Here is a 24,860-nt window from a genome sequence, read left to right as displayed (position 1 = left end):
ACATGCTCCTGTAAAAATTCAGACATTCACATTTTTGGCCACTGCGTCACCCACTGCCCCCTCAGCGTACAAAATAATCCTATCACAATATCGTAGTTTAGAATTGTGATTACAACTAGTATTGTATTAAATGAAACATACATGCTGCTGACTTTAGGGCAAAACACAGACAAAAGTGGATCATTTGTATTGTTTGCAGGCTTTATCACTCATTATTTTGTTTTCTGTTCCATCCTCTTTAGTGAAAATGCTTGGCCATAGGTACACAGAAATAAGCATCAGTTGATTGACATTTCAATGCCTATTCAAGTTGTATTCACTCCCACTTGCTCCAATGTAAATGAGGCTTTAGATTAAATACTCAAGCAAGAGTAAAACCAGGTTCTACCATTATTAATTACATGGCTGGTACTTTGGAATGAATAGAAATTGCCATCTACAGACATTTGGCCACATTGTGCTTTATGCTTGCCAAAAGAATCATGCAAAAAAAGGGAGAAAAGGGAGATGTCAATGCAAAGGTTTCCATTTCAGAGTATTAAAATACAGACAAAATTTTCTTTACCAACTACTGTATTATTAATGGGCAATCCGCATCAAGTGTAGAGAAAAGAGCTACCGAAACATAGTTAACTGGCACTTCAGAAAGAATTTAATTCTTCGTCACATTGTAGGTCACATGAATGCTCAGACCAACATGCAGCTTGCTGCAATTTTAACTACACAGTGGAACTGCATTTGCCACATTAACAAACTCTCTTCCGTCAACAGTCACCAGGTAAGTTTGTTTATTACATGAATTCTTAACCTAAGCATTATGTACTTTCACAGGCACCAGCCTATCTAAATTTATATAACTTTGATTATTTGGTCTGATTAAGAAATAGTTCCATGCTCTCAAATATTTCATGCTAAGCACTAGGATGGAGGGCACAGAGGGGCATAGGACATGCACTAAAACTTATACCAAATGATAAAACCTACCCTCGCAAATAAAATGTAAAAATAAATCAGCCAATGGGGTGTTGTCAGATAAAATTAGCAGAAATGAGTCCGGTAACCCAAGATTTCGTCGCTGGGCAGTCAAAGTGGGACAATGCACCAGAATATGGGCCACTGTCAACTAGGCGCCACACCGACAGTGAGGCGGGTCTTCACGACACAAGAGGTAACCGTGGGTCGCCCAAGCGTGGCCAATGAAGAGCCGGCAGAGGACAACTGATTCCCTGCGAAAAGCATGCATGGATAACTTCCACACATTCCTAGTCTCCTTAATGACACACAGTTTGTTGTGCATACTGTTATACCATTCCATCTCCCAAAGCCGAAAAACTCTGCGGCGCAAGTCAGAACGCAGGACAGGTTCAGAGGTGGCCCATCTCCAGAAGTGGATTCCGCATAGTCAGTCTGGCCAGCCTGTCAGCAAGTTCGTTGCCTGGGATGCTGACGTGTCCTGGCATCCACACAAACACCACTGAACGACGGGACCAGTCCAGGGCATAGATGGACTCCTGGATGGATGCCCCCAAAGGATGGCGAGGTTAACACTGGCCAATAGCTTGTAGGCTGCTCAAGGAGTCAGTACACAGAAGAAATGATTCCTCGGGGCATGAATGGATATACTGAAGTTCACAAGATAAGGCCACCACCTCTGCAGTGAATACACTGCAGCCATCGGGCAAGGAATGCTGTTCAATATGGGCTCTGTGGACAAAGGCGAAGCCAACATTACCATCAGCCATCGAGCCGTCTGTGTAAACCATTCAGAGCCCTGGAACACTTCAAGAATCGAGAGGAGGTGACATTGGAGAGCCACCGGGTTAATGGAGTACTTAGGGCCAAGTGAAAGGTCCAGGCTAAGCTTCGGCCTACAGCTACACCACGGAGGTGTACGTGAATGGATCTCGAGAGGATGTGGTGAAGGGAAGGACTCTAGTTCAGACAGAAGCGATCGAATGCGAACCGCAATCGTTAGCCCTGACGTGGGCCGCCTATACAGGAAATGAACCACCTTGGTTGGGAAAAGAAGACGGTGATTAGGATGTTCAGGAGAGCTATGAATGTGTGCAACATAACTGGCAAGCAGTTGTGCACATCTGATCTTCAATGGAGGGACTCCAGATTTCACCAGCACGCTTGTCACTGGACTCGTTCTAAGAGCTCCTGTTGCTAGTCGAACTTCGCAATGGTGCAATGGGTCCAGCAAACGCAATGCTGAGGGCACCGTCAAACCATAAATCACACTCCCATAGTCAACGCAGGATTGAGCAAGGGCTCTGTAGACCTGCAGCAGTGTGGAGCGATCTGCGCCCCAGTCTGTGTTGCTCAGGCAGCGAAGGGCATTGAGGTGCTGCCAACACTTCTGTTTAAGCTGACGAAGATGAGGAAACCAAGTGAAATGAGCACTGAAAACCAGGCCTACGAATCAATATGGCTCCACTACAGTGAGTGGATCGTCATTAAGGTAAAGTGTTGGTTCCAGATGAACGGTATAATGCCGACAGAAATGCGTGACGCACGTCTTATGGAGGAAAACTGGAAGCCATGGGCTAGAGCCCATGACTGCACCTTGTGGATGGCTCCCTGTAGGTGACACTCAGCAACAACAGTACTGGAGCAGCAGTATGAAATGCAGAAGTCGTCTGCGTACAGAGAAGGTGAGACAGAGGGCCTGACAGCCGCTACTAGAACGTTAATGGCCACTAAAAGTAGAAAGACACTCAATACTGAGCCCTGGGGGGACTCCATTCTCCTGGATATGGATGGAACATTGGGAGACACCAACTTGGACACAGAAAGTATGGAGTGAGAGGAAGTTTCAGAAAAAAATCGGGGGCGGGTCCTGGAGACCCCACTCATACAATGTGGCAAGGATATGATATAGTCAGGTCGTGTCACATGCTTTACATAAGTCAAAAAAGACAGCAACCAGGTGTTGGCATCTGGAAAAGGCTGTTCAGATGGCAGACTCAAGAGACACAAGATATCAGTGGTAGAGCGACCCTGGCAGAACCCATCCTGACGTGGAGCCAGTAGACCACGTGACTCCAGAACCCAAACCAACCGCTGACACACCATACATTCCAGCGGCTTATGAAGAATGTTGGTGAGGCTGATGGGCTGATAGCTATCCGCATCAATGGGAGTTTTACCGGGTTTGAGCACCAGAATGATGGTGCTCTCCCACCACTGCGATGGAAAGACGGCATTGCACCACATCCGGCTGAAGGTGACACGGATACGTCACTAGTAGTCAGGTATTTAATCATCTGGATATGAATCCGATCAGGCCCAGGAGCTGTGTCAGGGTAACGTGCATGGGCCCTGAGGAGCTCCCACTCTGTAAATGGGGAGTTATAGGATTCACCGTGGCGTGTAGTGAATGAGAGCTGCTGTTTTAGAGTGCGAAAGGCTGGAGGTAATTCTCCGACGCAGAGGCTCGAGCAAAGTACTCAGCAAAGTCCTCGGCAATCGCGTTTGTGTCGGTAGATAATACGACATTTATGGTAACACCGGGGCCACCTGTTGGGATCTGATACCCGAAAAGATGTTTGATCTTTGCCCAGACTAGGGAAGGTGACATGGCACCCAATGGTTGAGACGTATCTCTCCCAACACTCCTGCTTCTGTCGTTTGATAATTTGGCAAATGCGGGCACGGAGCCGTTTAAAGGCATGCTCCAGGGAAGCGTGCCGCTTATGCCACTGTAGATCTCGCCGATGCTCCTCAATGGTTCAGCGACCACCAAGGGACTGCCGTACACGGGGGGCACCCTAAAGAACGAGGGATCGCATTTTCTGCCACAGAAACAATTGATGTAGTCACCTGCTCAACCATGACTTCGATGTTACCATATGTGGGAGATTCAACAGTGAAGCAGAGGTGAAAGTTTCTGAGTCCGTCTTGTTTAAAGCCCATCTAGGCAGGTGCCCATGGGCCTGATGCCAGGGCAGTGACGTGAAGATGGGGAAGTGGTCACTACCACACAGGTCATCATGTGCTCACCAGTGGATAGATGGGAGAAGTCCTGGGCTGCAAATTGATAAATAACAGCTGAGTAACTACCATGAGCCACACTGAAATGTGTGGCGGCCCCAGAATTTAAGAGGCACAGGTCGAACTGAGGCAGTAAAGTTTCGACATCTCTGCCTCGGCCAGTAGGCACAGTGCCACTCCACACAGGGTTATAGCCATTAAAATCTCCCAAAAGTAGGAAAGGTTTAGGGAGTTGATCAATCAGTGCAGCTAATACATTCATGGGTACTGCACTATCTGGACGAAGATATACATTGCAGACAGTTATTTCCTGCATCGTCCTTATTCCGACAGCCACAGCTTCAAGAGGGGTTTGAAGAGGCACAGTGTCACTACAGATTGAGTTTAGGACATAAACACAAACTCCACATAACACTCAATTATAGTTGCTATGGTTCCTGTAATATCCCTTATAGCTGCGGAGGGCTGGGGTCCGCATTGTTGGGAAACAGGTTTGCTGGAGGGCAATGAAGATAGCAGGTGTAAAGCTTAACAGCTGCCATAGCTCAGCCAGGAGGTGGAAAAAACCGCCGCAATTCCACTGGAGGACAACATCATCGTGAGACTGGGAAGGCATGGAACATTCAGTGAGGCAGTTTACACCTCAGAGTCACCTGCTGCCACCGACTTTTTGCCGGAGCAGTCTGTATCGATTGCTTCTGAGGCTCTGGCGAGATCTAGGTCCTCAGCAGACGCCTGAATCTCCAACCCATCCTCAGATGCAGAGTTTGTAGGTAGCGGTGGTGTGGGTGCCGCAACAATTTCCTTGGTCTTAGGGGTCTGCTTTATTGTTTTCTCACACTGTTCCTTGGGGTTCACTGGTTGGGAGGACTTCACTGAATCAGTCTCCAGGACTGAGGATGAGCGTGAAGCCCTATGACCAGCTGCTTTTGGGCTCTTCAGCCACTGGCTGGTGTCATCTTTCCCACTAGCAGAAACCTGGGAAAGGAGTGACCGAAGGGACCCCTTCCTAACGAGAGAAGCCGAAGAAGACTTACACTTCTCCGGCTTAGAAGTGGGGACAGACGTCCCCAATGGTTGGGGGGGAGGGGGGGGGTGTTCCCGAAGTAGGCGGTGCGGGAACAACAGGGAGGAAAATGCCCACCACCATCAAGAGGGTAGGTATTTTCTATTTTCTGGCTCTGAGAGGTGACTGGGGTCGGTGGAGCTGATGGTGCCAGAACTGTTGTAGTGGCGGCATAAGACGATGTCATATGTACAGGATGCAAGCGTTCAAATTTCCTCTTACCCTCAGTGTAGGTCAGTTGGTACAGGGTCTTTTACTCCATGATTTTCCCTTGTTTCTGTAGAATCCTGCACTCAGGTCAGCAAGAAGAATGGTGCTCTCCGCAGTTGACACAGATGGGAGGCTGGGCACATGGCGTATTCGGATGTGATGGGCATCCGCAATCTGGACTTGTGAAGCTGGACGTACAGTGGGAAGACATATGGCCGAACTTCCATCCAGCACTTAAAGCACCGCATCAGGGGAGGGATATAGGGCTTTGCATAACAGTGGCAGACCATCACATTGACCTTCTCGGGTAATGTATCACCCTCGAAGGCCAAGATAAAGGCACCAGTGGCAGCCTGATTATCCCTCTGATCCCGGTGGACACGCCAAACAAAATGTACACCTCGCCGCTCTAAATTGGCACGAAGTTCATCGCCAGACTGCAAAAGAAAGTCCCTGTGGAATATGATACCCTGGACCATATTTAAGCTCTTCTGGGGCGTGATGGTTACAGAAACCTCCCCCAGCTTGTCACAAGCTAGTAACGTCTGTGACTGGGCAGAGGATGCTGTTTTGATCAAGACAGACCCAGATCTCATTTTGGACAATCCGTCCACATCCCCAAACTTGTCCTCTAAATGCTCAACAAAAAACTGAGGCTTCATCCTCATGAAAGATTCCCCATCAGCTCTCGAATATACAAGCTGTTGAATTGAGCTCATGAACGCTTAGAGACTGCTGGTGTTTCACCACTAGCAAGAGATGATGGACTAAGCTTCATTGCGTGTCATCCAACCTGATGCCACCCACTCTGACCAGGGGCCCTCTCCACAGGTGCCACCCAGGCGCAGCAAAGGCCACCTGGCATGGTGGCCTTTGCCAGGAGTCCCGATACCCCAGGGGGATGGGCGTCTACCCCTTGGCATACATGGGGAGTTAACGGCACAGGCATCAGCAGAGCGATCCCGGTGTGGTTAGGGGTCTACAACCCACAGGGTACATGGCGGCCGCACCACAACGGACAGGCTACTGTGCTGGTTATCAGGTGCAAAGAAGTACACGGTCGTCGTCAATGCAGAAAGCGACACTGCATAGTGCATGGTGGAAAACGCACTCAGAAAGGTGTCCTCGCCCAAGAGATGGAGAATGAGCAGGACTGAAATGTGATGACGAGAAAGTGTGCTAAAGATCTCAATGCACGATGGACACGATGCACCATGTAAGGCACCCTTCCCCTATTGGCTCGCTTTTCGAGAAAATTTTGAAGAATGGAGGTCAAATGCTACAGGGTACAGGGAACAGGGAACCATCACTTAAAGGCCGAAATGTGTGATACTCCTTTCTGTCACCTCTTACGACAGGCAGGAAGACCTCGGGCCTATTCTAAGCCCCAGACCCGCAGGGGGTGGGGTGGGGTGGGGTGGGGTGGGGGTGGGTGGGGGGGGGGATGAATGGGTGAGTAATTGTTTCTCTAGCGAAACGGACAGCCAGTTCATTCCCTGGGATACCAAAATGACTAGGGGACCCAGAGGAAGACAACTGATTAAGTTCAGAGAGGACATGAATAGCAGATATCACAGGAAGACGAGAATAACACTTGTCAATTGCCTGGAGACTATTCATTTAGTCATCTGTGCCAGACACTTAAGTGTGATTTGCACAGTATCCCTGTACATGAAAATGTGGCCAACAGGCACGTGTTTAATGAAATGGAGTGCTCTGTTAATGGCCATCAGCTCAACTGTAGAAATAAATACGTTTTTACAGCAATGAGTGGTGTTCCTCACCAGTATGTGATGCAAAAGTTTGACCTGTCCTACCATGGCTTTAGAGCTGTCAGTGTAAAAGACAATAACACCCTGATACTACTGAAGAACTAAAAGGAACAGACACCGAAAAATCATGGTATGACTGAGACTATAGATCTTAGAAGTAGGTAGGTCCTCATTCATGGCCTGGGTACCTGGGTACTAACCAAATGTGTGTGTGTGTGTGTGTGTGTGTGTGTGTGTGAGAGAGAGAGAGAGAGAGAGAGAGAGAGAGAGAGAGAGAGGGATGGGGGGAAGGGAGAGAGGGGGGGGGGGGGGGGAGCGCATATAGAGTACATTCCAAGGATGTGTAAGTGAGCAAGGTGTTGTACTGTTAGAACTGAAGAGGGAAGATCCTGCTTCAGCAAGGAGAGTGTGTATGGAGCTGGTCTAATAGGAGTCGGTGGAAACCTGGCAACCACTCTGCAAGCAGGACTGATCTAGAGCTCGGTAGATACCAAGGAGAGTGTAGCATGATCTGTGTCCCAAGAGGTGTGGGCAAGAAAGCAGAGCACATTAACCTTTCACATGCAGCTAGTCTTTAGCTGACGAGTATGGGGCAGCTGAATTAGTTTATTGTCAAAGAAGAGTCGCAAAAATTGGGACTGTGTGACAAAATCCAAGTGCTGTGTCAAGTGTCAAGATGGAAAGTGGAGCAATGACCAAAATGAACAATCCAGTTTTTGCTGGAGACAATTGGAAACTATGGGAAAGGGTCAAAGCAGAGGCCCATCAGATGGGTCCCAGGAGCTGGTGTTCAGCCAAAGCTAGAGCAAAAGCTGTACCAAATGCACAAGTCATCGTCATACAGTGCAGGTGTCACTAGCCCACTAATGCTGATGAGGAAGAGTGTGACTCTCAGCATGGAGCTATGCAGGATGCTCTTCTCTTGGACTTTCAGAGAGCTGAGTGAAGTACCAACTTGAACCCACTACAACTGGAAGGATAAGAAATGACAAAATTTGATGGGGTGCATCAAAAGCCCCAGTCACAGGAGGTGAGAAAGATGTGATGGTGGCAGGTGGCATTGTATGCCTTATGCAGGTCAAAGCAGACTGCTATGAGGTATTGGCGTTTAGAAGAAGCCTATCAGATTCCCATTTCCACCTAACCAGATGGTAAGTTCTGAATTGCCCCTCCTGGAAAACACACTGATAGGAGGGCAGGGGGAGGGGGGACACAAAAGACCCAGAGATTCAAGAACCCAGCATAATCAGAGGGCAACCATCCTTTCAAACAGTTTGCAGAGCACATTGGTGAAGCTAATCAACCAGTAATGTTCAATGTATGTTGCGTTTTGGCTCAGTTTAACTACTGAAACAATGCTGCTATCTCAACATTGTGAAAACAAGACACTGTAGAGTCAAATACGGTTGAAGAGCATGAGGCAAAGCTGTTGAGTAACAGTCAGATGTTGTATGATCTCATTATGAATGGAACTGGCATTTGGAGCCATATCATGAGATAAGACAAGAGCCTAGAGCCATTCGCAGTCAGTGAATAGTTCACTGTATAATTCAGCATGCCAAGGGATGAAGGCGAAGGGTATATCTCAATTTGTCACTTACATGTCCCAAGGCAGCTGTATAAAAAGACAACACCGATGCCACTGCAAAGTGTTTCACAATGTGTTTCGCCAGAGCGGATGCTTAAGAAAAGAAACCATTCTAAATACAGAGCTTAGCCCACACCTGGTATGAAGAGATATACATTCTCAAAGGGGAGACATAGTGCTCCCAGCATTCTTTCTTATTGCATTAATTAGATGGTGAGCCTTAGTACAAAGTCATTTAAAAGTGACAAGGTTGGTTTGAAACATTACAGGGCTCTTCAGCAATCCTGAACAGCTATTGCAATGTCTTTGGCCCCATCATGGCACCACCCAACGATGGAGGGGACCTGCAGAAAAGGGAATAGCAGTTCGAACAATGTGGATGATTGCGTTGGTGATGTCTTGCCCAACGTCAGTAATGCAAACTGACAGAAAGAGGGAGAAGGTAACAGCTGAGGTATCCAATTCCAAACTGGCTCTTCAAGCACCCAATGTACTAGAGCCACTCCATTTGGCAGTGGCAAGGAAGCAACAGGATCACCGAAAAATGGTCACTGTACTACAATCTTAGTATAGTGATCAATGTACTGAAGCCATGAGATTGAGATAAGAATAGTTTAAGCGACAGCTGGAAGGTGGCACTGAAGTGGGTAAGAGTACCATCATTGAGGTGGCAAATGATGGTCAGTAAGAAGCTGGCCAAGTTGATCGCCCCTACCAGACAAAGTGGTACTCACTCATAAAGCGTGGTGTGCACTGAATTCCGCAAGTAGGAGGTAATGGTGGGGGGAAACTTGTTGGGTTAATGTGGTCAACAAAGTAAGTGGCCTGCCTGGAGGTATATAAACCTTGCAAATGGTGAGCGATGAGTTGTTTGCAGCCGCACTGCTATTGCTTCCAATGTGATATGAAGGGAAACCCAATCAATGACAACATCTGTGCGAACCAATGTACAGGCCCCTCCAGATGCCCTCTCAGCCCAGCACGGTTCTGACAGAATACACAATAACCAAGGTGTTTTACATTTGTTCATCATTAAGTTCATTTTTGTAGAGCAATACAAATTATAGAAGAGGAGGAAACAACATGGTGTAGCTCCAGCAATGAAAGTGATATCAATTACAGTTCCACTGAATGATCACATTACAGATTTCCAGGTTAGTCATGACACAGCCACGAGGATCCATTACACAACAAGATCACTGTCTGTCACTGATGGGTATGGAATCACATCAATAAACATTAGTTCAGAATCTGACGGCATGCGTGGATATTGGAAAAAAAAAAGGGTCATTGGAGTAGCTTTGTCCTAATGCTTCTGCTTCTTCTCCTGCTTCTGTCCCTCTTCCTCCTCCTCCTCCATGGTCTTTGGTGGCCTAAATTCTTGCAAGGGCCTACCTGTGATGAACATGGGGACAGATGAAGAGTGGGCAGCCCTTGGACTCACAGTCCGAGATTCCTTCAGCCACTGGCTGGCATCAAGTCTATGATCCATGGGTTTCCAGGGAGAGGGTTCAAAGATAGAGCCCTGTCATTGGTGGACACTGGAGGAGGAAGCTGTTTGTCGTATCAGCAGGATATATGCGTTCATATTTTTTATGTGCGTCAGTATACAATAGGCAGTCAATAGATTTACATTCCTGTTTTTTATTTTCTTTCTTGAAGACTGGGCAAACTAGTGAACGTAGAGGATGGTGTTCCACACAACAGAAACACAGAGGTGGTTGTTCCAAAGGGCTGCATTCATGGAGTGATAGTCCAGTTACCATATTTTGAGTCCACCATGCTGCAGGATGACATATGACTAAAGCGCAAGCATAGGAAGCATCTCATGGATGATGAGATGTAAGGTTTGATGTCGTAGCTGTAAATACTGACTTAACTTTTTCTGGGAGGATATTTCCTTCAAAGTCTAAGATACACATTCCTGTATCTGTTCAGTTATCTCGGGACATTTTTGGACGTGTCAGACAATATGTACACCTCACTGCACAAGATTAGCCCATAACTCCCTGTCAGTTTGGAGTGTAATGTCTCTGCAAAGGACAGTTCCTTGGATCATATTCAAAGTTTTATGTGAGGCAATGGCCACAGGTTTGTCGCCCAGGCATTCACAAGCCGGAAGAGCTGTAGGTTGTGCAGCATAGGAGGATTTAATTAATAGCGATCCAGTGCGTATTTATCCCAATGAATCAACACCTCCAAATTTATCTTCGGTATGTTCCACACAAAACAATGGCTTTGTCACAGTAAAAGTATTTCTATCAGTTCTAAGCATTGGACAAATTATTTTGCTCACAAACATCTGGCTTGTCCCTCTTCTTATGGGGTAAACAGGGCAGTGAAAGCAGTAGGGTTATAACTGTCTGCACTGAAATTTCTAGAGCTATCTGATGAGACAGTTGGATCAGAATGGCCACTGTTTTGGCTAATTTAATATGTTCGACATGCGAAACATGCACCCTAATGCCACCTATTCTGATCAAGGGCTCTCCACATGGGTGCCACTTAGCCGCAAAGGCCACATGGCACAATGGCTGTTGCCAGGATTCCTGATGTCCTAGGAAGACAAGTATCTACTTCTTTCCAAGTCTGGAGAGTTGCCAGCTCAGGCATCAACAGTGTGATCTCTGTGTTGTCAGGGGGCTCAACTCACAATATACATAAAAATCCCACCATCTCAAATTTGCTACCGCATGGGCTTTGAAGCACATACAAGAGCCTACGTAGGTACTGGATACAGATGACCTTTAACACTGAATGCAGTAGGCAATATTTAAGGCATTCTTCCCAGTCGGTCCACACTACAGAAAAAATTTGGAAAATGAAGATCAAACCCAAAAGGGGTCCAAAAATTACTTCATCCAAAAGGTGATGAACAAATGAATACTCTGAGAAAGGATAGCAGAACCTAGAAAATAGCCGGGGCTACATCAAAGACTACCACCATGAAAATAAGGGTAAGAGAAGGACGCACAGTCAGATATGAGAGACTGTTGGAAAGGAAAGCTATAGCTCGGAGCCCAGTGCTCGCCACGCACACTCACTGAAGAGTCACGAGTAGATACAGGAAAAATTCACAGTTTGTGATAATTCCGAAATAGATGCAAATTCTTCCTCAAAATGCAAAATTACTTAATAGATGCTATTTCATACCAAATTGTATCCAGACGAACTATTTGAACACAGATATTTTGAAATAGCTTCATTTTCTGTGTATAATTTTTGAAAATGTAAACAATTTTCAATGAATGGTATCGTACATCATCTGACGACACCAAATTTGGAAAGGTAATGAGTGTAAGAACCCATTTCCAAATTAAACATCCATAATCGCAATGTCGTACCAATGCTCTGGTTTCATGCCAATTGAGGACTATTGAATGGACTATTTAAAATACATGTTGCATCATGCAATGTAGTACTTCACCATCGGACCTAGCATTTTATAACAAAGAAACACATACATTTGTTTGTTAGCTGAAGTTCAAAAGATGGCATAACATGGACACTTTTAACATGGCAAATTAGGTGGTTGGTATTTAAACTGTGGCTGCATCAAATACTTCTCGAAGTTAGGCCTGAACTACATTATTAAAGATACTTTGCCGTCCTCAACAAGCAATTGTGCAGTAGCCATGCCCAAATGCTTCATGTTGTACATTGCTCATTGTTTTCTCATCTTATTTTGAAATGAGTGAAGAGACTAAATCTGGTTCAGGACAGATTTCAATTAAGACTCACAGGACACCAGAAGAAATTGATTATTCATGTGACAAACTGTCAGATATGCTTTTGCAAAACACAGGAGTAGGCTGTGATGCAGAGGCAGGACTTATTCCCTGCACTGTTTCCCACACTTCTAGTGGTCAAAATTGTAGTTTGTTTACACTTGTGGCCATGTGCCACTACAGCCTTTAGTGCTTGCACTCTGCTCTGAAGCGACTGAAAAAAAAAAAAAAAAAAAAAAAATCCATTATGTTTTTCGACTGGGTTGAAATTCTTTCCCTAATGTTATGATACAGTTACTTTCACTTCTACTTCCATGCGAAGTGCCGTGTCAGTTCTATGTGGAGTCCTGTCAAGCATGGGTCGCGCACAGTTATGAATGTCCACAAAAGGTTGAAATTAATAGTCTTCAGATTTTGTTATCATCAAATTGGATGGGAAAATACAAATAATGCCCAGGAACACCTTAAATTGGAGATGCATTCAAGTTCACCGGTGGGAAAATGCTACTGCTTTTCGACAGAACAATCATTTTTGAAAGCTTAAATACAGCCAAACAAAGAAAAGATAGGCCATTTCCAAAGAAAAGGGCATTGAAATTTTTGCAAAGGCAAATATTCTTGTCAGAAATTTACCAGTCGGCTCTTTTTTAACAGCTAATTTGTTTGTTTTCACTTACGTAGAGAGACAACCTTTTAATTTGTGTCTAATCATTTACAAAGAAAAAAAATACTTGTGAATTTTGACAAAAGACACTAATTTTGCACAAAAAATGCGAATTTTTGCCAAAAATATATGCTAAATTTTCCGGTCCCCAGTCATGGGTCTCCTGAGGGATCTGATGTATTGGTAGAAGATGCCAAGTTCATGTTTTTAAGAACATGTTAATTAGGATGTTAACAAAGTACAATTGTCAAACGGTCAAGGGTGGCCTAATGTACTGGCCACAAATCTACAAGTTAGAGAAATTATAAGCTCAGAATATTACTCAACTAGCTTTGCATCATTTAACAAAATTGGTTAGTTGGATAGATTAAAAAAAACTACTCACCAAGCGGTGGCAGAACACACAGATAAAAGATTATAATTAGGCAAGCTTTCAGAGCCAGCAGCTCATTCTTCAGGTAGAAGGGTTGAAGGGAAAGGAAGAGGAGTTTCCCCCTCAACCCTTCTGCCTGAAGAAGAAGCCACTGGCTCCGAGAGCTTGCCTAATTATAATCTTTATGTGTGTGTTCTGCCACTGCATGGTGAGTAGATTTTTTTTTTTTTATCTATAAAATTACCTTATTTTGTCAAGAATTTGTGTCATTTAAAAATCTTACATTACACAGAAAATTGGAATAGCACAGTTTACAATAACAGTTTTTCTTCTCTTACCTTACGGCGGTCATTACTCTGACTAGTTCGTTTGCCATCTGAACATGTACAGGAACATGGAGATTCATCATTCACACTGTCACCATTATCCTCCGAATCACACTAAAAAGAATCACAAACACTGTTTCACTTAAAACAAATACAAATCTATGTTAGAAATTTTTTAAAAATATTCGAACAATACTCACTCAAGAAGTTTGGATATTATGGTTCCTTACCTCACATGCATCCTTCCCTTCTAGTCCTGCTCTTCTTTCTTTCTTCTTCTTTCTTTTCAACTTTTTATGCTCTCGCCTCTGCTGTTTCGCAATCTCTTCTTTTGTTATTTGTTCGTACAGCAGTTCAAGTTGCGACATGCCCCGTTTGACATCAACAGCCATCTAGAATTAAATAGGGAAGCGTAAGACACTGTTATAGCATAGACGAAATAAGAATTTTAAGTATCTTTTTGGCAATGATGAGAACATAGCAATTTTGAGAAAGTATTAACCACAGGAACTGACATCAGCATCACAGCAAACACTGTAACTGACTGAATTTCATTATGGGTTGTGGACTTCAGTTGTCATTCAATAACACAAAGAAACATGTAAGACATATGCAAGAAAGGGCAATATCACTCTCAAAGATGTGGAAAAATAAACAAGGCAGATTAAGTCTTAAGTTTCACTTCCAATTTTTGGACTGTGATTCACAGCAGACTAGATTACTTGGCGCATGGTAGTGGGGATAGGATGTTTGTTTTTCCAGGGGGTTAATGAATCCAGTATTGGAAATAATTTTCTTTTTCTTAATCTACCTGCAAGCTTTGAACAAATTTTGTGAGAAGTTTCAAATCTTCAAAAGCAAATTTGTTTCACCCCTCAAAAATAATGATTAATAGAAGATTTACAACATAAATTACACATTTAATTTTCATTCTCTGCTACTTTCACAACAAAGTTATGCCCATTTTGATGTGCCAGTATATGAGGTGTGGCTAGAAAAAAACCGGACTAGTACTGGTGAAACAATAAAACGAATGCAATAAGGCTGAAAGTCGCGTGTCCTGTCACGTGACTCTCGCTCCGCCTACTGCTCGAGTTTCATCTGCCTCCTGCACTCAGTCTGCCCGTGGCGTCTGTTTTAAGTAGTTGACGTTTTGTCTGTGCGTCGGAAAATGTTGAGTGTACAGAAAGAACAGCGTGTTAACATCAAATTTTGTTTCAAACTAGGAAAATCTGCAAGTGAAACGTTTGTAATGTTACAACAAGTGTACGGCGATGATTGTTTATCGCGAACACAAGTGTTTGAGTGGTTTAAACGATTTAAAGATGGCCGCGAAGACACCAGTGATGACACTCGCACTGGCAGACCATTGTCAGCAAAAACTGATGCAAACATTGAAAAAATCGGTAAATCGGTAATCCTTGTCAACTCGTGTTAACTCAGACACTGCTCTGATTGTTAAATGGCGATCTTGTCGAACAAGTTTACCGATTTTTTCAATGTTTGCATCAGTTTTTGCTGACAATGGTCTGCCAGTGCGAGTGTCATCACTGGTGTCTTCGCGGCCATCTTTAAATCGTTTAAACCACTCAAACACTTGTGTTCGCGATAAACAATCATCGCCGTACACTTGTTGTAACATTACAAACGTTTCACTTGCAGATTTTCCTAGTTTGAAACAAAATTTGATGTTAACACGCTGTTCTTTCTGTACACTCAACATTTTCCGACGCACACACAAAACGTCAACTACTTAAAACAGATGCCACGGGCAGACTGAGTGCAGGAGGCAGATGAAACTCGAGTAGTAGGCGGAGCGAGAGTCACGTGACAGGCCACGCGACTTTCAGCCTTATTGCATTCGTTTTATTGTTTCACCAGTACTAGTCCGGTTTTTTTCTAGCCACACCTCATACCTAACAGAAATAAAAAAACAAATAAAAGACACTGACACCTTTCAAAATAGACCGTTTCTTTCTCATTGGAGAAGGGGGTAGCAGGAAGATGAAGAAGACTGGGTACAGATATCTAAGCATTGAGGTCAATCACATCCTTACATTCAAAATAACACATAAATTATACAAAACACATCTGCAGTAAGAATGGAACATATAGATGCAACTATAACACTATAGTGCATTTAAAATTAGTTGTAACTTTTGACAGTTCAGTGCGGAAAGAGTGGATGGAAGCACCGTTGGCAGCATGAGCTGGGCGCGTCAGCAGCTGTCTGCATGAACAGCAAGCTGCACTAGCTGGCTGATCTGCAATCTTTATCGAAATGACTGCAAGGAAACTATCAACTAAGAAATCTGATTCTCGCACATCTTGTAGGTTAATTCATTAGCTTCATGATGAACTGCATATCACTTCATTGATGCTCATAGTGATTGTGATATTTAGATATTACTGCAAGAAATTCTTAAAGTTTGCAGTGAAAAATAAGGGTCGCTATAAATTTCCGTTTCGTGTGTGTTAGGTCATATGTTGCCCGATATGAAATGTAGAAACATACTGAATTGTTATTTAAACTTGGAGGGATCTGTCTGCAGTCTCGAGAAAATGGAATGTATGTAAACCAATTCATCAAGAAAGCACGCGCCAGTGAAAACACCAGAAAGAAATAGTTATAAATTCCGCATATCAAATAAACTGTCTGAGGTATCGAAATAAGATTTTGGCAAATTATGGCACACAAAGGGCAGAGTATTTTGCCATATGATTAATATGCGAAACTTTCATATCTGCCATGATACTCAAGCAGCTACAGATTTTTTTGGTGAAAGAATGTAATTTTTAAGGACTGTCGATAGCTGTTGAAAAGAGAACTGCTGTGGGTTTTGTGAGAATACAAGTGAAGTTATGCGTTTATTTTATTCTGAGAATGGTCTGTTTCATAAATTATTGACCTGACTTGCCCTCAGTTACTAGTTTAATAACACACTATTTCATGAGTCTGTCACAATTTCAACTGTGTCAGAATGTCAGTGAGATGAATATTTGTAAACTATGCTCTGTTTTGAGAAAAGAAGCAGATTTTAACATGGCAACAAGAGAAGTTACGTATTACTCAAAACACATCATAGTCCTTCGTGAATCCATCTCTCCTCAACTACCTTCTTGGTATGGCTGACAACTCGAGACCCGTCCTGTGGTGCAACGTTTCAAATGGCTTCTTTTTTCAGCATTTGGCATCACTGAGCATATTCTCAGTTGGATTTAAATTAGCGTGTAATGGACGAAGCTTGATTAAACTATCTCAGCCAGTTTGTCGACCTGGTACCGTTGGGTTTCTGGCTTGTACAGCACTTCAAGTACCATTAACTTCGCCTTATACACGCTACATTCGACTTTATCCAGTGGAACATTTCTTTGTACCCTGAGCCAAACATCCGGTTTCATCCACTGCATTGTTTATCCGTCACAACAGAGTGGTATGGCGCAATGTCCGTTATTATTGTTGAATTCGGGGGAATATTTTGCAGCAGAAAATTATTTTCAAAGCCATTCAATGTATTCCTGAACGTCTACTTGCATTGTGAATCTTGTGTTTTCAGATGTGATGCACTGTTTTTATTAATATAAATCCAACACAAAACACTTGTTCACAATACCTGATGACGGCATAACACTTCAGCACCAGAGTATACTACACTCCAATGAGAGATGATGAACGTAGATGCATCTATTGTGTGACAGTAATGTTTATCCATGGTGTGGCAACAGAGGTACTTTACCAACTGAAGTGCTGGCATCATGGTAGGGATAGCCTGCTTGCCATTGGTGCTACCTGGGCAACAGTGTCACGTCCCATCCCCTAAGCCAAACGTCAAAAGTCGCAACTAGTTTTAAACGCACTATAGTAAAACTAACACGTGTCGGCAAATGAGAAAGGAAGAACCTGTGCAATGGAAAAGCTCTTCTTTTTTTATAAAATTCTTGTTACGTGGCTATTGACATTGAGTGTGCCCTTCCTTCCTCACTTACGACTTTTGTGGTCACTTGCTTTATTATCTAGAGGCAATTTATCAGATTCTTCGACCAACTGCTGTTTGACTGACAGTCTGACATTTCATCTGCACAGGTAGCTGACATTCTTAAAGAATTATCTTCTACCACTTTTTTTGTAGCTTGAGCTGGACTAAAGATGAGTTTGCTGGTGAAGGTTTCGTGCACTCGTGTTAGTATTCTGCGAGGGCCTTTCTCTGATCATTACCAGTGTGCTTCCCCACTTTCTGCTTGCAGTGGGAGGCTGAAGGTTGAGCAAAGTGGAACATTGTGTAAAATTCGTAGAAACTGAAGTTCTTTATGTAGAAAGGAATTATTGTACCTGATTTGTTCCAAGAAGTCATCAAGATATACAAGCACAACAACAAAATCAATAAGAAGAATAAAAGCCTCACGCTAAGTGACTGACTGCAGGCAGCATGTGGGAAGGCAAACACTGACAAAGAGAATGGAAAGGGCCTCGAACAATGCCACTGCAATTACATACTATGTCCTCACCTGAATTTGAGTTTCGTCCTACAGAGGCAATGGAGTATAATTCTTTAAGAACTTCAGCCAGTCAAGCTAGCAAACTAACAGATTCTTTATTGAACGGCTGTTGGTACACAAAACCAAAACAGATACCTCCTGGTAATATGCCAGTTTTTGTTGTCTTTTCGTGTTTCTTTAACTGCTGATTAGTCATTCCTGTTTCAGGACTTTTTTTAAATATCCTGAAACTTAATTTCCATTTGTCAACATCTGGAAACTTCTTTCCTCGTATTTGAATTTTGACAACTACACTCTAATCAGAGTCTATTGGCAGAATTTTAGCAACAGCTGTGGATGTCTCGCGAAGAGTATATCGACAGAATGTCTCCACAGCCAATTGAATGCATTATTGCCTCATTAAGAAGAAGAAATTTATGTGGTGTAACCACTGGCTTTTGTTTTCTCGCGACAGGTGTCTAGTTTATTGAATGCTATACATCTCTTGTTCTTAATTACACTACTATAAGCCAAAAAAGAAATCAGTTTACTTTTATAAATTAATCTCAATGCCCATAAAAGCCTGCATGTAATCCTGATACTGTTAAGACTACTGAGGATGAAGCATTAATATATCTTGTACGAGACATCTGCCAATACTTGTGACTGATTATTTCACAATTTTAATGCTTGAAATATTTTTTAATAGTAATATTAATCTATATCCTTTACAATATTTTATTAATTGTCCTTGTTGTTTAGGATATTCATTTTTCTTGCCATGAAAGAATATTCTTCACTTACCAGTAGTGAACATTATTTTGCCACAGTGATTTTCTACCTACCAATTTATTTGTTCTTCCTCTTGCTTTATAACTATTTTAAAATTTTCTGCATAATGATTTAATTTATTTTTCTGGATTTAATCTGGTGCACCAAACCATGTTTAACATTTATTTGATGATACCAATTTAACTCACAAGCAGCATTACCAATTAAAACTGATCATACGCTCAGGACCAAATTAATTAGAGAGACTGTATATTGGGGAGGATGAGATTCCATCCGAGAGAAAAATTAAGTAAGTTAGTGTTACTGGATGTGGGATGTAACAATATTATGAGAAGGAAAGCTGCTACTCACCATATAGTGGAGATGCTGAGTTGCAGACAGGCACAACAAAAAGATTTTCACACTTAGAGCTTTTGGCCAATGGCCTTTGTCAACAATAGACACACAAACACACACTCACACAAACGCAACTCACACACAACCGCAGTCTCAGGCAACTGAAACCACACTGCGAGCAGCAGCACCAGTACATGATGGGAGTGGCAACTTGGTGGGGGAAAGGAGGAGGCTGGGGCGGGGAGGGGGAGGGATAGTATGGTGGGGATGGCGGACAGTGAAGTGCTGCAGGTTGGGCGGCGGGCAGGAGAGAGATGGGGAGGGGAGGAAGTTTTTTTGTTGTGCCTATCTGCGACTCAGCATTACCGCTGTGTGGGAAGCAGCAACTTTCCTTCTCATAGTATTGTTACATTCTTTCCTGGACTTTCCATTATTTGATTTTTGCATGTGGGATGTCTTAGAGCATATACTTGTCATTCATGTAACAGATCAGTGCAAGATGGGCATTCCACTGCAGACTGCTCACACGCATTCTGCAAGATCTTCTAGTCACATCGTTTTTCACAGTGTCAAGGTTACAGTGTGACTGTCATTCTGGGGAAAAGCTTTGCTGTCACTCAACTGCCAGGCGACAATATATACATCACTGAGGTTGCCAATGACTTTTATGATTTGTAACAGCAGGTAGCACAATGCAGCAAATCACTTGCAAAGTCAATGTTGAACAAATACAGCCAGTGAGCTGCCATACAATCCCAAATCACCAGCTCACTGTAGGGACTGCCTCCACATGTGTAACATTACTTTCCACACATCAGAAGGCATAAGGGTAGCAAGGCAGAAGAGCACAATCACTGGACATTTACAGAGTTAAAAAAGGTGGGTTGAACTCACAAGTCATAGAATGCATTAGTACATACCAATGACAGAGTATGAAAATCACACATGGTAATGACTCTCGCATCCCAACAGGAAACTATTCAGGCACGTGATGTAATTAATCTCTTATGGGAGATGTTTACATAGGTTGAAAAGAAGGCCCCGATGTCTGCCAGAATATCTCACTGGTGAACAACACGCAACCTTACCATCATGTGCATCTCCTTTATTAAACTACAGAATCCCTGCAGGCTAACTCTACAACTAGTTACCATATTGCTCCTGAATTTTGTCAGAATATGTGAGGAACTCTCCTGAGATGTGGAGATACTCATGTGCCCTCATGGCCATTTGGTATCAATGTTACTGAACAAATCTATTACAGCACTGAGAGAAATAAGATTTTTGAAAATTTTGAAAACATAGTTAGCGATCTTAAAAGCAGTTAAAATTAAAATTTAAAACAGTCTTGATCGCAATCTTGTTAAAATATTTTTTTTGTGGGAGTGAGTGACCGGTTTCGACTCTATGAAAGAGTCAGCTTCAGACTCCAGAGCGGTTGATGGACACAGCTAGATGAGTTCCGCTGACCCTCGACGCTCGTATGTTGAGCAGTTACACGAGCGTCGAACTCATCTAGCTGTGTCCATCAACCGCTCTGGAGTCTGAAGCTGACTCTTTCATAGAGTCGAAACCGGTCACTCACTCCAATAAAAAAAATATTTTAACAAGATTGCGATCAAGACTGTTTTAAATTTTAATTTTAACTGAGAAAAATGTGCTTGTTTTTTTACTCAATGTCCACAAGTTTCAGGTGGTAGCTGTGTGGTCAGCTCAGGATGATCCGGAACGTTAACAGTGTCCTATGGAGTCCATTCCAGCTGCAATCAGTGTGACATGGGGCATTACAAACTACTATGTAAAATCAAACAATGGAAAGTCCAGGATGGGATAACAACAGTATTATGAAAAGGGTAGATTGCTACTTGCTATATAGAGGAGATTCTGAGTAACAATCTAGCCTTTTCAAATTACTGTGTAAGTGTCTACTTCAGTTTCTTGCACATATATTGCCCCCTGTATTCTTTGCACGAACAGATTCTCAGAATTTTAGAAGCAGTCCATATGATGATGTCCAATGCTCCTGTAAGTGTCTTATAGCTTGTTTTAAAAGCATGGTTTGTTTTAAAATTTTGACAACATACAATGCTTCTGTAAGAGTTTTATACTCGGTTGGTCAATTGTCTTGATAACTGCCCATTCCAACCAGGCAGATCAGACCAACTTCAGATACTGTCATTCTTATTTGTAACATCTTTACTTGGCTCAGTTATTACCATTTGATATGGATCCTAAACAGAATAGGAAATAATCAAGGAAGGGCTGTTTAGCTTCTCTTTTTTAGATTATATACACCACCTCACAGTAAGAGGTATGTTAGAAAACTGAAAATTCCTGCCAGTTTAAAATGGTGTGCCGGACTGGGACTCAAACCCAGAACCTTGCTTTTCATGGGCAGTGCACTACATCTCATACCAGCATACACTATGCTAACAGGAAATACAAGTTCAACAATGACAAACTATCTACTGTCCTATTTGCCACACCATGGGTTCACTGCACTGACTCTTTCTAAATTCCTATGATCTAATCCAAAGCAACCATACCGAAACTGAGCCAGTGTACGTGGACATTCCAAGTTTTTCTGAGGACCTCTTGTTGAAAAAAGAAAACAATATAGCTAATTGTAATTGTCATTTGCAGAAGCATAAATAGCAACAAGAATTCACAAGAATAAAATCAGAACAAGAGGCGAGTGAACACTCATTTGTCCTTTCCTGCAGATGACAGGTTAATGAATGAGGTTCTGCCTACTTTGTTCACCAAAATCGCTCTGTGGTGAGTGAAATTTGAGATTTAAATACAAGTAAACACAAGCAAGGTGGACAAACCTCAAAACTCCTGTAGAGAGCTTCGACAGCCACACCAGCGAGCACCTGGCAGGTGCACTCCTCTTCCCTCATGCGCAGGTGGATTCGGTACAGCCTCTCATATACACACAGGCCGAGACACGTCAGTACCTCCTCCTGAGCTATTTCTAATGTCTTTGCATGCCTCTCCCTTCGACTAAAAGCACAAATCAGAAAGAAATTCTCTGGTAAATATCACAGTCAAATGCACAAATATTTGAAAATATAGAACATAAATTCGCAATAACTGACAATGATAGTAAGCTGAATTATACACATTCAATTTGGAAGTTCAAATCACATTGAAGGTTCTCCTATCTTTTCATAATTAGAGCAACATATGACAATCAACAGAAGAAAAGTCGTTGTTTGTGAATAATGTACCATCAATCAGCTACATCAAGAAAACTTCAGAAATAATGCTACACAGAAACAAGAAATTGGCTTGGCTTGGCTTGGCATGGTATGGTATGGTAACTACAAAGTCCCTTTAACCAGCAAATACCCATATCTTCATTGAATGTTTAAAAAAATGCTTTTTAGATGTTAGTGTAACATTTCTCCTTAGTAACAAGGTACATGTAATTCGTAAGGATTAAAAAATAAACCAGAAAAATATGACTAGACAAACAAGTTTGATTGCACGTCCACTTCCATAGCTAAGTGGTCAGTGTAGATGGCTGCCATGTAAAGGACCCGGGTTTGATTCCTTGCTGGGAAGACTAGTATGGAGTGCACGATACCAACCGAGGGGCTACTTGAATGAGAATAAGCACCTCCAAGATTCGGAAGGTTGGCAAAACAGGTGGGAAAGTGGTGTGCTGACCGCATGCCCCTCCACAACACATCTGCACAACACCGCAAGGCAGAGGAGTACACGGCATCCAGTCGATATCCATTACGCATTCATGATCTGGATGAGGAACTCATTTAATAGACATTGCACAAAATCTTGTAAGCATTTATACAATGATGTTATCAATCAAGTGATAAATTTTAATGGAGTGCAGCTTGTTGTCCTGTACTTCCAGCCAGTTTTTCCCTCCACATATCCTTAACTATGTCTCAATAGAGAGATCAACTTGTGCAGTGGGACAAGAAATCTTAGGGGAACATAGTCAAACAATGGAAAATCCAAGATAGTATAATGACAATATTATGAAAAGGACAGTTGCTTCTCACCATAAAGCGCAGATGCTACTCAGACAGACAGAATCTGGTCTCAGCAGCCAGAGACTGTGATCATGTGTTTGTGAGTTGTTTCCGTGTGTGTGTGTGTGTGTGTGTGTGTGTGTGTGTGTGTGTGTGTGTGTGTGTGTGTGTGTGTACTAATTCAGAAGAACACATCTTTGGCCAATAGCTTACTTTTTTGACAGTCTTTTTGTTGTGCCTATCTGCACCTCGGCATCACCACTATCTGAGGTGTTTTGAAAAAGTAAGGTGACTACATTTTTATTAAAAAAAATATTTATTTATTTATTTATTTATTCATCAATATTCGTGTTTTTCCCTATAAAGTAATCCCCCTCAGATACAATACACTTGTGCCAATGCTTTTTCCAATCCTCGAAGCACTTTTCAAAAGCACTTTCTGGTACAGCCTTGAGTTCTTCCAGCGATGCAGTTTTTTATTTCCTCAATCACTGAAAATCTTCGTATTTTCATAGGCCTCTTCAGTTTGGGAATGGAAAAAAGTCACAGAGAGCCAAATCTGGTGAATGGCGGTTGAGAAATGATTGTCATGTTGTTTTTGGCAAAAAAAATCTCCACAAGAAACGATTAATGAGCAGGTGCATTGTCGTGATGCAAAAGCCATGAATTGTTTTTCCACAATTTCAGACTTTTTTACGTATTGTTTCTTGCATACGGAGCATAATGTCAAGTAATACTCCTTATTGACTGTACAACCTTGAGACAAAAATTCACGATGCACTACGCCACGGTAATTGAAAAAAACAGCGAGAAAAACTTTGACAGATTTGATCGAACTTGGCGTGCTTTTTTCAGTCTCGTCTCTCCAGGATGCTTGCATTAGGATAACTGGGCTTTGGTTTCAACATCATAACTGTAAACCAATGTTTCGTCACGAGTTATGACCCTTTTGAGCAAATCAGGATCATCATTGGCGTCATTCAAGAGCTCTTGAGTGATGCTCATGCAACAGTTCTTCTGATCAAAGTTGAGAAGTTTTGGAACAAACTTTGATGACATGTCTCATGCCAAAAACGTCTCAAAAAATCTCATGACACAAGCTGACCGATATGCCAACATCCTCAGCAACTCCTCTTATGGTAATTCGATGATTTTCCAAAACAATTTTCTTCACAGCTTCGACATTATATCATCTGTTGCTGATTTGCTGGGGTGTCCAGAGCAAGGTTCCTAATTGATCTTGGAAGAGCCTGTACCACTTGTAAACTTAGAGTAGACTCACTGTGTGCCACTGTCAACATTTCAACTGTTTTAGAGCACTTGTTTCCATTTTTCACACAAAAAATTTGATGCAAATTCTTTGCTCCAATTTTTATAATGATCAAAAATTCCCGAGCACACTAAAACATGTCTAACCTTTCTATCTGTCAAAAACAAACCAAGTATGCTGTACGCTTGAAACTGCAAACATATGTACACGACATTTGTACCAACATAACAAACAAACAAAAAAATAAATCAATAATCTCTTA

At 42.5% G+C, this 24,860-nt stretch overlaps 1 protein-coding gene across 1 annotated transcript in view; it reads right to left on the bottom strand.

Moving 5' to 3' along the window:
* LOC126244604 (gametogenetin-binding protein 2-like) overlaps positions 1 to 24,860 on the bottom strand; it is a 148,731-nt gene that overhangs the window by 64,598 nt on the left and 59,273 nt on the right. The window contains exons 6-8 of the mRNA XM_049948253.1: positions 22,159 to 22,333; positions 13,954 to 14,115; positions 13,736 to 13,837 (exon numbers count right to left, since the gene is read on the bottom strand). Of these exons, the coding sequence (XP_049804210.1) occupies positions 13,736 to 13,837; positions 13,954 to 14,115; positions 22,159 to 22,333 (439 nt within the window). The remainder of the gene's footprint in view (positions 1 to 13,735; positions 13,838 to 13,953; positions 14,116 to 22,158; positions 22,334 to 24,860) is intronic.

The sequence above is a fragment of the Schistocerca nitens genome, chromosome 1 (assembly GCF_023898315.1).
Source record: "Schistocerca nitens isolate TAMUIC-IGC-003100 chromosome 1, iqSchNite1.1, whole genome shotgun sequence".
In the NCBI taxonomy this organism is placed as follows: Eukaryota; Metazoa; Arthropoda; class Insecta; order Orthoptera; family Acrididae; genus Schistocerca; species Schistocerca nitens.
Note: the sequence above shows the minus strand (reverse complement) of the source record. Positions and strands in the feature narration are given on the sequence as shown.